This window comes from Odocoileus virginianus, chromosome 1, assembly GCF_023699985.2.
Source record: "Odocoileus virginianus isolate 20LAN1187 ecotype Illinois chromosome 1, Ovbor_1.2, whole genome shotgun sequence".
NCBI lineage: Eukaryota > Metazoa > Chordata > Mammalia > Artiodactyla > Cervidae > Odocoileus > Odocoileus virginianus.
In genome coordinates, this window is record NC_069674.1 from 70,386,335 (window position 1) to 70,399,077 (window position 12,743).

A 12,743-nucleotide genomic window follows, 5' to 3' on the forward strand; every position below is an offset into this window, starting at 1 on the left:
AACCTTATAAATCAACTATACTTCAATTAAAATTTCAATAAATAAAATAAAAGGTTTGTTTCAGGTTTTAGAAAGTTTTGAATGCTTAGAACCCTGCCACCCACCCAGAAAGATACCAGTTTAATTTTATAATGGGTAATGTAGTAATTATCATGAGAAGGAAATAGTGCCATACAAATAAAGAATTTGAAACTGATTCCTGATGAGCAAACTCCTTAAAATATAAGAAGTTTCTGATATTCAGTTATTAAGTCATCTGTGATGAGTTCTGTCACTAACAGAAGACTCAGGTAACTCTATATTCTAGTCAGCTCACATACATACAGTACATCCTTATATGGCAGCAGGCAGGCTGTTGTGTACTCTGTGTGAGGGGGGTTGCTTTTTCTCAAAGCACTGCTAATGTGGGATTCCACTGAGAGACAACACAGTTCTGCTAAGGACATCTATCTAGGTCAAGGGTGTATGCATTCCCTTTATAATGCCAATCCAGTTTGAAATAAAAATAGATTCATTTTCCAATCTTTTCTTAATATTTCCAGTAATTACTGTAAAAAATATAGCATGTATTTTTACAATTGTTTCTAAAGGAAATTTATTCTAGATATCTTATAGAAGTATTTTACCTACATTGTTTCTTTTATAAATTTAATGAACATCATTGTGAATAAAATTGCATACACATAATATAACTTTTACAAAGATTTTAAATTGGAAATATGCACAAACATAGGTACATTTGCAGATAAATCATTGGCATTGGTTGAGGGCAAGTGCTGAATAAATGTTTTAATCATAATTTTTTTTACAGCAGGACTGTATCCTTTTGGAGTATTTACAATAACTTCTCCCAAATCAAGCCTTCAAATTCAGTATTCTCCAAAAACAAATAAGCCTTGCTCACCATTCATTCAAATACTGGCTTCTGGACTTCCTCATCCCTAAAGTAAATAAAGAAATCTCTGAAAGGACTAACATTTAGGATTTAATTTCATGGTCTCTCTTTCAGATGTGACCCTGGATTTTCTGGCCCAGCTTGTGAGATGGCATCCCAGACGTTCCCAATGTTTATTTCTGAAAGCTTTGGCAGTTCCAGGCTCTCATCTTACCATAATTTCTACTCTATCCGTGGTGCTGAAGTCAGCTTTGGCTGTGGTGTCTTGGCCAGTGGTAAGGCCCTGGTTTTCAACAAAGATGGGAGGCGTCAGTTAATCACATCTTTCCTTGACAGCTCACAATCCAGGTGAGTTAAAGCAGAGTGAAATACATACAGAAATAAGATAGCAAAGATTGAATTCAGATCTATTAATTTTCTTTTTTTTCTTTGTTACTAATATATCTCTCTCCTGATTTTTAGTCAAGATGAGAGGAAGCTTATAGTTTATATAGGGTTAATTTGCCCTAGTTTTTAATAAATTAAAAAGCTCACTAATGATTTTAAGATACTAATGACTGACTAGATTTTTTAAAAAATATGAAATGTTAACATCAGAACTGTTCTTAAGCCAAGGGCTAGTTAATTATTTATGTAGTTTTATTTATTTGACAGCTTGCAGAGGCTGATTAGATTTACCCTACATCTTCCCTTCCCCCCAGTGCTTAATAAATAATGTAGCAAGAGAATGATTGACATTTTTAGTGTATGTACACAAGTATGAAGTATACAAATATGTGTAAACATATGGTTATATTTGTATAAATAGATGTCTATAAAACACATGTATTGACCTCATCTTCTACATATATTCTTATATATCTCAGTGAAATTGCTTACGTTTTATAGAAGAGGGATGAATGGAAACCTACAGCTTGAGTAGTTCACTGAAACTGGTTCAAAATTCTTTAAAAGCCACAATGAATGTTTTAAATGTTTATGCACACTAATTATAGACAGTTCATGTCTATCTAGGTTTCTCCAGTTCACATTGAGGCTGGGAAGCAAGTCTGTTCTGAGCACGTGCAAAGCCCCTGACCAACCTGGTGAAGGTGTTTTATTACATTATTCTTATGATAATGGGATAACTTGGAAACTCTTGGAGCATTATTCATATCTCAACTATCATGAGCCCAGGTATGTTGGAAAGCATTTGGAAAAATGGGAGGGTGACATTTCCTTCCTGAGGAAATCTTTGTTCAAGTGGTATAAGAGCCTAGATATTTTTGCATTGAGAGATGATAAGGATAAAGATTGATACCTCTTGCAATGAAAAGCTAGCAAGCTACATTCTTGTAATCTGTTTGCCCTGCTGACTTCTGGGAATTTGAAAAAACTTATTCTCATATTCTGAAATGTGTATCTAGGGGAAATATGTCTAAGAAAGAGAAAAATAATTAACACTTTTTTCCCTTTCAACTCTAGTACAAACTATTAGATAAGATTTTAATATAGTATTAAATTATAAATGCTGTTGACAAATATTTGTCAGCAATATATGATAGATTATAATAAATCATATGAGATAATAACTCATAAAATCTTATGACTGATTTTTTTAAATTTGCATGTAACATAATTGAGTTATAAGTACAAAGATATTTTTCTAGCATATATAGCGTCCCTGGCAAAGATGGAGTGGAGGCTGTATTTAAAGCCCTTTCTTCAGGCCACTTCTATTTTTCTTTGGCTTATGTATTTCACAGTCTACAGTCAAAATTGTGAGATTTAAGTTTTACTTGAAGCAGAGCCATCCTTCAGTTTGGGTAGTGATAATCACTATTTGTGATACAATTTCAGATGTGTCCAAAGAGTCACCTCCTTTTCTAGAACACTTTTTGACCTGTTGACTGAAATTCCTTTAAAATAGCAGCAGATGAAGATTGGGAAGTTAAAATAGCACTAGAGTAGGTATCTCTGTGGCTTATATCCACTGTCAAATAGAAAGAGCTAATAAAGTTTGGCTTCCTGGAAGTACATACATGTTGAACATGGAAAGATGTGAAAAAGAGTTGAGGCTTTGGGCACTGAAGTGTGCACTGGCATCATAGCAAAACAGCAGGGGCAATGATGATTTTATATACTTTGCAGTTTTGCCTAGAGCTATCCCTATATTTAAGTATTTGTAAATAGATGAGAACTTTTATTGATATTTTCATTAGAAAATTAGGTAGCATGTAATAGAGATAATATTTAACAACTATTATGAGTAGTAAATATTACATGTTATAAAATTTAAGAATGCACCAAATGTGTTGAATCTATTCCCTCTAAGGGTATACACAAAACTAAACTCAATGTTCTCACTCAGTAGAGACATATGAATCCTAAAGAAACATTTTGTAGACTCTCCATAATAAGCATTAAAAGAAAATCTAGCAAAACTCAAGGTGATAATAAAAAATAATGAAAGCATGAAGAAAATATCATTGTCCTAAGTTAAATTGGCCTAAAATACATTTTTTTCTAACAAAGATAGACAGTTTCAAAATTCAGTAATCAGTTTGTAGCATGAAATTTAATTAATCATTGTTGATATGAAAAATAATTATAGATTTAATGTGCTATTGCAAAGGTACGTTTAATCTTGCCTGCCATTTGACAGCAACATTTTTCTTCTAAGCAGAATCAAGGTGGCTTTTCAACACTAGGTATGTGCACTGCTTGAAAGATTATGATCAGAGTGGAGATTTTTTTAAATGGAGAATATGGTAGTGGTACCAAGAATACTTTCATTTTATATATATTGCCTCTGTCCAAGAGACTCTTCCGTCCTCTTATATAAATATTAATAAAGGGTAACATAGCAGAAGTAGAATTTGATATATTCTAGACACTAAATTGCATTTTATATGATAAATAATACAAACCATGTAAACTCGCCATAGGACAGTTAATTATGTCTTCATGCCTTCAGCCATTTGCTGAGTTTTCTTCAGTATAAATTGCTATCTGTAATTGCTATAAATTTCATATTGTCCCTTTCTGCCATGGTTGCTAGAAAATGAAGTGTGATCCCTATTAGATATGCTAGTTGGCTAACTACTGTTATTCCTAGCTGATTTCTAATAATTTTCTTACCTGTAGTTCACTCAATAAATGAAGAGTTCTGCTTGTTATTTATAAAAGTTAAAGTCTGTATATATCTGAGTTAATCTTTTAACTCTAACTGATTAGACTGTCTTGTAAACTAATTGGCATTCTTATTAATATAAAACTTTATATTGTTGGTGAAACTAGTATTATTCTAAATTTTTCTTAATTATGGGGCTTGTTTTTTTACTCTAAAATTATAAAGTCTAACAATATCTTATTCTTGTCTTGGTTATTGATTATAAGAAATTCATGAGCTTAGTACATATCCAAAAAAGGAAGCTTGAAACAGAAAGTTGACTTAAATTCCTGGGTTTTCCTCTAGGAGTAGTCAGATCAAATGGTTCCATAGCTATCCTAGCCAGTCACTGTAATAGGTATAGAGTAGGAAAAACAGAGACTCCCGCCCCACCTGAAGATATAATGTAGTGATAAAGAACACAGATTCTAGAGCCATGTTCACTAGATCAATTCCCTGGCATTGTCACTTAAAAGCTGCTTAACCTAGAAGAAAATCTTTAATCTCCTTTTGCCTTTGTGTTTGAGTCTCTATCAGAGTATACTGATAATATGTACTTATTCTATGCAGAAAGAATTTATTACATCCTTTTTATATACCAGATACCAGGTTCTAGGTGCTAAGATAAAATAGTGAAAAACAGAAAAAAGTCTTTGACTTTCCCGTAAGGATAGTATTATCTCAGTTTCACAGATGAAGATGCTGAGGCACATAGAGGTTAAATACCTTCCCTGCAGCTGCAAAGTTGTCAACCATTAGGTGCCAAGAGTCTGATTACAGACTCACAGTCTTAACATCTCTGCCGATGGAAATATCAGTCACTTCAATTACTGTTATCACACACATATACACTTTATTTTCTTTAAAATTTCCTGAGAAATTCTACCTCTCAGTTGTTAATTTTTAACATTGTGTATATTTTCAACAGAGAAAATAATACCTGCTTTTTAAATTATTAATAGAAAAATTATAATTTTCTATAACAATGCTAATACAGTAACATTAAATTAATGTATGATGTTTTTATTGTTAAGCCAGTTTGAATATAGTTTCATTATTTTATTATTTCATTGCTATGTTGACATAAATAATTATTAATTATTTAATAAACATTTAGAAAAAATAAAGTGAGAATTAACAAAATAACTTATATTTTACTCTTTTAATAAACCCACATTGGTTAAAATATTAGCAAATTATGTACTTAAAAATAATAAACTTATGGTAACTATGTCTTTTTAGCTTAAGAAATGCTTTTTAGTTTATATTTCTGTATTTGAACATTGATTTCTCCTATTTAAAAAGTCTCTGTTTACTCACATTTCAAAAAGTCCTACCACTTTTTTACAGTTTTTATCATCAATGATTGTAATCAGATTATTCCACCCCATATTTTCATGTACAGATTATTTAAAGAAAAAACAGACTTTATTTTTAATAAGATTCAGTACACAAAAATTATATTTTCAAGATGTGATTTAATGCTTCTTTGTGTAATAACTAAAAGATGAACATAATACAAATATGAAAATCAATCTACTTTTTCAGTAATCCAGCCTTAGACTTTGAAGTTTTTAAATAATTTTTTTCTAAGTTATCCAGCTAGTTACCTGCCTTAGGGAGTTTTTCTTTGCTCACTAGGAAAAAGATTCAGTCCTTTCAGTGTGCGTTAACGCAGACAACTCTCCTGGTGTTTAATTGTACATTGATGGAGATAAATGTTCCATTTGCCATTCACTTCACATCTCACCTTGTGTATGGATGTGAACAGCATGGTACTGTGATTTATGGAGCTTTCAAGCAGATGTCATTGCAGTGGCAATTAATGTATGGTTCCTGCTGCTGTGTACAATGATTGCTCCTGGAAATTAGATATTATTCTTAATTTTCTTCCCCATTTGTCAGATACAGGTTTGTTGTCATAGCCACCATGACAGAGCAAGTGACCTCTCACACTATGCTAAACTCATGGGGATGAGAAAGTGCCATGGTTCCTACCAGTCCAAAACTATAATATGTGTAACAAGCTGCCAGTATTCTTTACCAGACTTAGGCGAATCTTGCACATTGACAACTGTGTTTTATTGGGTTAGTGTCTCTGAGAGCAACTGAGTGAAAGCAGTCATATTTTTGATGTATCAAGACTTTGTTGCAGTCAGACAAGAAACTGGAAAATCTCAAAAATGTTTGTCAGTGGGAGAATTGTACTGCAGAAAACAAGATACTGCTATAAATGTTTATATTTTAAGACACCAGAATAATCTGAATTTTTACTTCTGTTTTCTGCTTTAGAATAATCTCCGTAGAATTACCAGATGATGCAAGACAGTTTGGAATTCAGTTCAGATGGTGGCAACCATACCATTCTTCCCAGGGAGAGGATGTATGGGCTATTGATGAGATTATCATGACATCTGTACTTTTCAACAGCATCAGTCTTGACTTTACCAATCTTGTGGAGGTCACTCAGTCTCTGGGATTCTACCTTGGAAATGTTCAGCCGTACTGTGGCCATGACTGGACCCTTTGGTAAGGATTTCATCTTTGTTCTTATTGTTGCATTTTGCATTAAGGATTGAAACACAAAGATGACCTTCCTTCCAATCCATCTAGCACTTAGTCTTTTGTGTTAATTGAACACGAACCATTTGAAAAGTCATTACTATGTCTATAAGTAAGTTATCTTGGGAAAGAAGACTGAAAACAAAATACTGATAGATTTAAATAAAGATAAATCGTACTGTATTTATTAATCTTGAATTTTTACTTTTGCATCATTACACATAAAAACCCTCTTCACAAAGTGTTAATATCTAAAGTGACTAACATATTCTGCCTTCAAGGAGGTCCATCATGGTCACAGTGAAAATTGAAATCACTTTAATGACTATTTTAATAAAATTTCTCATGAGATGTTTTATTTTCATGCTGTCTTACATAAAGTTGAAGAAGTTTTTCCATCCCTGATTTGTTTACTAAGATCTCCTTTGTTTTAAAATTAATTTATTTTAATTGGAGGCTAATTACTTTTATCAAGATTGGAGCAGTGACTTGTATAGCTAATGTCAGTGGAGTTTCAAGATTGTAGAATCTCTTAGTCAAGATACCTTTCATTCTTAGATTTGTTTCTCCCTATGATCATATGCAAACTTAATTATACATTAAGTGGTAAATGAATAATTTAAGACTGTGATTAGTACTTCAGAAACATCGGTAGGTTGACACAATAGTGATTAACTAGAGTCAGGAGGTGGCCACTTTAGATATCTAGGAGGAAGCTATGTTTGGGTAATTCAGAGAGTGGATACAATGCATTCCACCAATTGGGGAAAAAAAAAGAACAGGAAGTTCCAGGCACTTGAAGACCTGAAGGAAGAGCATTCAGCTACATTCAGCTACAGGAAACTTTGTAGTGCAAAGGCCCCGGAAGCATGAGTGACTATGGCATGTTCAAAAATCAGGAAGTATGCCAGTGGTGCTGGAGCCTCAGGGAGCAAATGTCAGAAATGGAAGCCAAGAGATGTGCAGGAGCCTGATCAAGTAGGAGTTTCCAGGCTTAGAGATGCTACATTAAAACTCAGGTCTGTAAAATCTCAAAACTCACAGCCTTCATCACTGTGCATACTACCCCTCTCTGAGTTCCCTTAGAACTTTAAGCATGATTTAAGAATAATTTTCTGAGTCTTTTACTTTCTCTTGAGTCATGGTCAGACCAATTTAATTTCTCCAGATGAATCTCACCAAAAGCTATTCACTGCAATTGTCTCCAGAAAGCATATCATAAATGACCCATCAGTGACCTTATCATAATTAGAGGTAAATTTTACACACCATTGCACATAAAATTACCTTTGATGGGAACTGTGCATGGACAGTCACATCTCACACACAGCAGGCTAAAATTCTAGCATCAAAGTGATAGCTAATGGAATGGAAGTACAGCTGATCACTTTTGCTGTGAGCACTGTCCAACTAGATAAAATGCAATTTCTATATGACAAAATATAAAAAGTTATATTCTGTATTTTCTAGTTGATAGCCTCAGATGCTTGTTTTTATGCATGTTCTTTCTTAGTCCCAGAGTCTTCAAAGAAAATAAAGGAGTGAAGCAAATAAGATATAAAGATGTAAAGCAAAATGAGAGTTCTTGGAATTTTATGATTCTGAAATTTTAAATTGACCTGAATTAACCACCATCCAAATTGATCTTATATCATAAACTGTATCCCCCAAGTTTGTGTAGCAGTTTTTCTTTCCAGCACTTTTAATACAACAAAGAATCATATCACGAATGCAAGTCCTGTATCATGTTTATTTTTTTCATAAATAGTTAACATCTGCTCAAATAAACTCCAAAGTTGCTGAGCATTTTAATTTAACACTTGGGTTGAATGCATGATAACAGCAGTTTAATTTCTGTGCTTTGATCAAAACCCTAAGAACAATATTCTTTCACACAAGCCTGATGAATATTCTTAACCCACCACTGCTTTAATTGGTGGAGATACATTTACTTTGTGAAAGTACAATCACAGTAATTATAAAAAGCCATAAGAAAATATAAATAATTGTACAATCCCCATGGGCACCTTGAGCAACGCCATAGGAGTTTTATTAACAGCCACATGTGAGCAATCAGATTTGACTTTCTGATCTTCTCTGAAACGAAAAGGAGTTGTCCTGGTTGTGAAACAACAGAGAGTATACTCTGGTGGTGATAATGAGACTAGAGAAGCACATTAACCGCTTTAATAAGGACGTGAAAAATGCTCTCTACTCATTAAAGTGAAACAACATGCAAGGTTTCAAACTGCTCCCATTTTCTTAGCCAATGAATCAGAATAAAGCCCCTTTTAATGACACCGTTTTCTCTCCGCTGCTGTTGAGGAATATATTGTCCAAGTTCAGTGTGAACTCATTTTAGTGATGTTTTTCAGAAACACTTATTACAGTATTAAAATTCAAATGATGACATTGACCAACTATTTATCATAACTCCCGAGTCCTAAAACAAGTTTTTTGTTGTTGTTGTCTTTTTTAATGTAAAACCTTTGGAGCATGTTATCTTATTAAGTAAAAATTTTTTGAACATGTTAAAATATGTGGCCTCTGGCCTTCAATGACCTTGCTTCTCTCAAGGGAAATTTTGAAATGTATACATGTTTGCCACAAATGACTGGTGTTAAATTAATTATTGTTGGCTTTTCCCAGCTGTGAGTTCATTTGGTTCTCATTTTCTAACTTATGACTTTCCATGGGCATGGATTCCTGTTACTGAGAGTGTTCTCCAGGGAAGACCTGGACAATTGCTTTTTCATTAGAAGAACTACAGTCAATATGCTAGAAATCACTTTACAATGTGTCAGAGCACGTTTTTCCATGTGGAAATGAATTGCTTTTAATTATTCGTAGTACTTTCCTTTCTTCCATGCATAGTCTTTGAAATCAAAACCTCTGTCTGCTTTATGTTCTAAAGATAGTCTTTAAAGCCCCTTCCATGTATTTTAAGATCACTAACGAAACTATTTTAATTTATATTTATTAAAGGTGAATTGACCAATACTATTAGAGATAATACCAAGGCGCATTTACATTCCTCTGTATTATCTAGTAGACAAGCTAAGTATACAGGTGGGAAGGAATTGCTGTTTATTATGCAGAGTTTTTTTTTTTAATGTAGAGTTTTAGTTTCAAAATATGTAAAACTGTGAGAGAATGGTCATTATAGCATATTATAATTGGCAGTTTGTTTTAGTAGAAGACATAAAGAGTTTTCCAGACAACCAAAGACTAAAGGAGTTCAGCACTACTAGATGGGCTTTACAAGAAATGTGTTAAAGGAGTGTCTTCAAGCTGAAAGAAAATGGCTCTAATTGAGAACAGGAAAACATGTAATAGAATAAATGTCACTGGTAAAAGTAAATATATAGTTAAATTCAAAACACTCTCATGTTGTAGTGTTTGCATGCTTACTAAGTCATTTCAGTGGTGTCCAACTCTTTGTAACAAATATGGACCATAGCCCACCAGGCTTCTCTGTCCGTGGGATTCTCTAGGCAAGAATACTGGAGTGGGTTGCCATTCCTTCCTCCAGGGGATCTTCCTGATCCAAGGATCAAACCAATGTCTCTTGTGTCTCCTGCATTGGAGGGTTGGTTCTTTAGCCACCTGGGAAGCCTTATGTTGTAGTGGTGGTAGGTAAATCACTTATAAATCTAGTATAAAGGTTAGAAGACAAAAGTAGTAAAAATAATTATAATTACAGCAATTTGTTAACAGAAAAGATAAAAAATATTTAGATTATGACCACAAAACATGAAACATGGTGGGGGAAGTTAAAAATGTAGAGCTTTAGTATTCATTTGACTTAAGTTGTTATCAACTTAAAATAGACAGTTACATATATAAGATATTTTATATAAACCTCATGGTAGCTGCAAAGTAAAAACTGTAATAGATACACAAAAGATAATGGAACCCAAGCATAAAAACTACAGAAAATCATCAAATCATGAAGAAAAAGAGCAAGAGAAGAAAGGAAGAAATGAATTACAAAATTACAAAAGAAAGAAATTACAACCAGAAAACAATTAACACAATGACAATAGTAACTTTTAATAAGTCCAAACCTTTCAAAAATTATTTTGAATGAAATGATTGATTTCTCCAATCAAAAGCCAGAGTGACTGAATTGAGTAAAAGAAACAAGACCCAACTATATACTGCCTCTAAGAGTCTCACTTCAGCTTTAAGATAGCACACAAACTCAAAGGGATGGAAAAAGATATTCCATACAAACAAAAGCCAGAAGAAAGCAAGAGTAGCTATACTTACATCAGACAAAATAGACTTAAAGCAAAGACTCTAATAAAAGATAAAGATAGGTGTTACATAATGATAAAGTTACTAGCCCAACAAGTCTATAAAACATTTGTAAATATTTATGCACCCCAACATAGGAGTACCTAAATACATAAAGCAAATATGAACAGACATGAAGGGGAAAAATCAACAGCTATACAATAATAGGAATGGACTCAGTTTTCTACTTTCAATATTGGATTCACGTAGAATATCAGTAAGAAAACATCGAACTTAAAAGACAAGTTAGACCAGAGCACCAGGCCCGAGCACTTGTCTCATGTACCCAACCTGGGCAGGTTATCTGTTTCACCCTAGATAATATACATGTTTCAGTGCTGTTTTTTTGAAACATCCCACCCTGGCCTTCTCCCAGAGTCCACAAGTCTGTTCTATACATCTGAGTCTCTTTTTCTGTTTTGCATATAGGGTTATCGTTATCATCTTTCTAAAGTCCAGATAGATTTAACAGACATTTATGAAACACTGCATCCAAAAGTAGAAGACTGCATATTCTTCTCAAGTGCACATGGTACATTCTCCAGGTTAGAGCATATTTTAGGCCACAAAACAAGTCCTAACAAAGTTAAGAAGTCTGAAGTCATGTTAAGCAATTTTTCCAACCACAGTGGTATGAAACTAGAAATTAATTACAAGAAGTAAACTGAAAAATCCACAAATGTGGGAATTAAACAATGTGCTACTGAACAATGGGTTGAAACATTAAAGAATGTCTTGAGACAAATGAAAATAGAAATACAACATAACAAAACATATGGAATGGGAATTCCCTGGTGGTCAATTGCTTAGGAATCCATACTATCAAGGGCCAAGGTTCAGTCCCTGGTTGGAGAACTAAGATTGTGCAAGCCTTGCAACATGGCAAAAAGAAAAAGAGAGGGATGGATCCAAAGCAGTTCTAAGAGAGAAGTTCATAGTAATAAATGACTGCATTAAGAAATAAGAAAGATGTCAAATAAACCTAGCTTTGTACTTCAAGGAACTAGCTAAAAAAGGACAAAATAATTTCAAAGTTAATAGAAGGAAAGAAATAACAAAGATCAGAGTGGAAATAAATGCAACAGATACTAAAAAGATAATAGATCAGTGACTCTAAGAGGTGGTTTTCTGAAAAAAATAAGCTGAGTAGACAAATTTTTAACTAGACTTACCAAGAAAAGAGAGAAGGCTCAAATAAAATTAGAAATGAAAAAGGAAACATTACAACTGACACTACAGAACAGTAAAGAATCATAAGAGGCTATTAAGGACAATTATATGCCAACAAATTGAACAATCTAGAAAAAATGGAGGAATTCCTAGAAACATACGACCTACCAAGACTGAATGAAATAGAATATCTGAGCAGACTGATTACTAGAAAGGAGACTGAATTAGTAATCAAAAACCTTCCAGAAAACAAAAGCCTAGGAGCAGAAGACTTCACTGGTGTCTAATTCTTAGACATTCTAGAATTAATGCCGATTCTTCTTAAACTTTTCCAAAGAGTAAAAAAGAAAAGAATACTTCCAAACCCATTTTATAAGGCCAGCACAACTCTGACTCCAAAACTAAGCAAGAGTGTAATGAGAAAAAAAAATTACAGGCCAAAAATTTTGATAAATATAGATGCAAAACTTCTCAGTAAAATATTAGCAAATCTAATCTAACAACACATTAAAAGAATATATATCATAATCAAATTGGATTTATTCCTGGGATATAAAGGTGAGTCCACATATGAAAATCAATCAAGTGATATATAACACATTAACAAAATGAAAGATAAAAATCATATGACCATCTCAATAGATGCAAAAAAAGTTTGTCAATATT

General features: G+C 33.1%; 1 protein-coding gene across 3 annotated transcripts in view; it reads left to right on the plus strand.

The window, feature by feature from the left end:
- The window catches only part of RELN (reelin), a 534,275-nt gene that overhangs the window by 360,985 nt on the left and 160,547 nt on the right, over positions 1-12,743 (plus strand). For all 3 annotated transcript variants that reach the window (XM_070469617.1, XM_070469611.1, XM_070469614.1), the window contains exons 18-20: positions 1,010-1,243; positions 1,910-2,071; positions 6,339-6,575. In XM_070469617.1, coding sequence (XP_070325718.1) covers positions 1,010-1,243; positions 1,910-2,071; positions 6,339-6,575 — 633 coding nt within the window. The remainder of the gene's footprint in view (positions 1-1,009; positions 1,244-1,909; positions 2,072-6,338; positions 6,576-12,743) is intronic.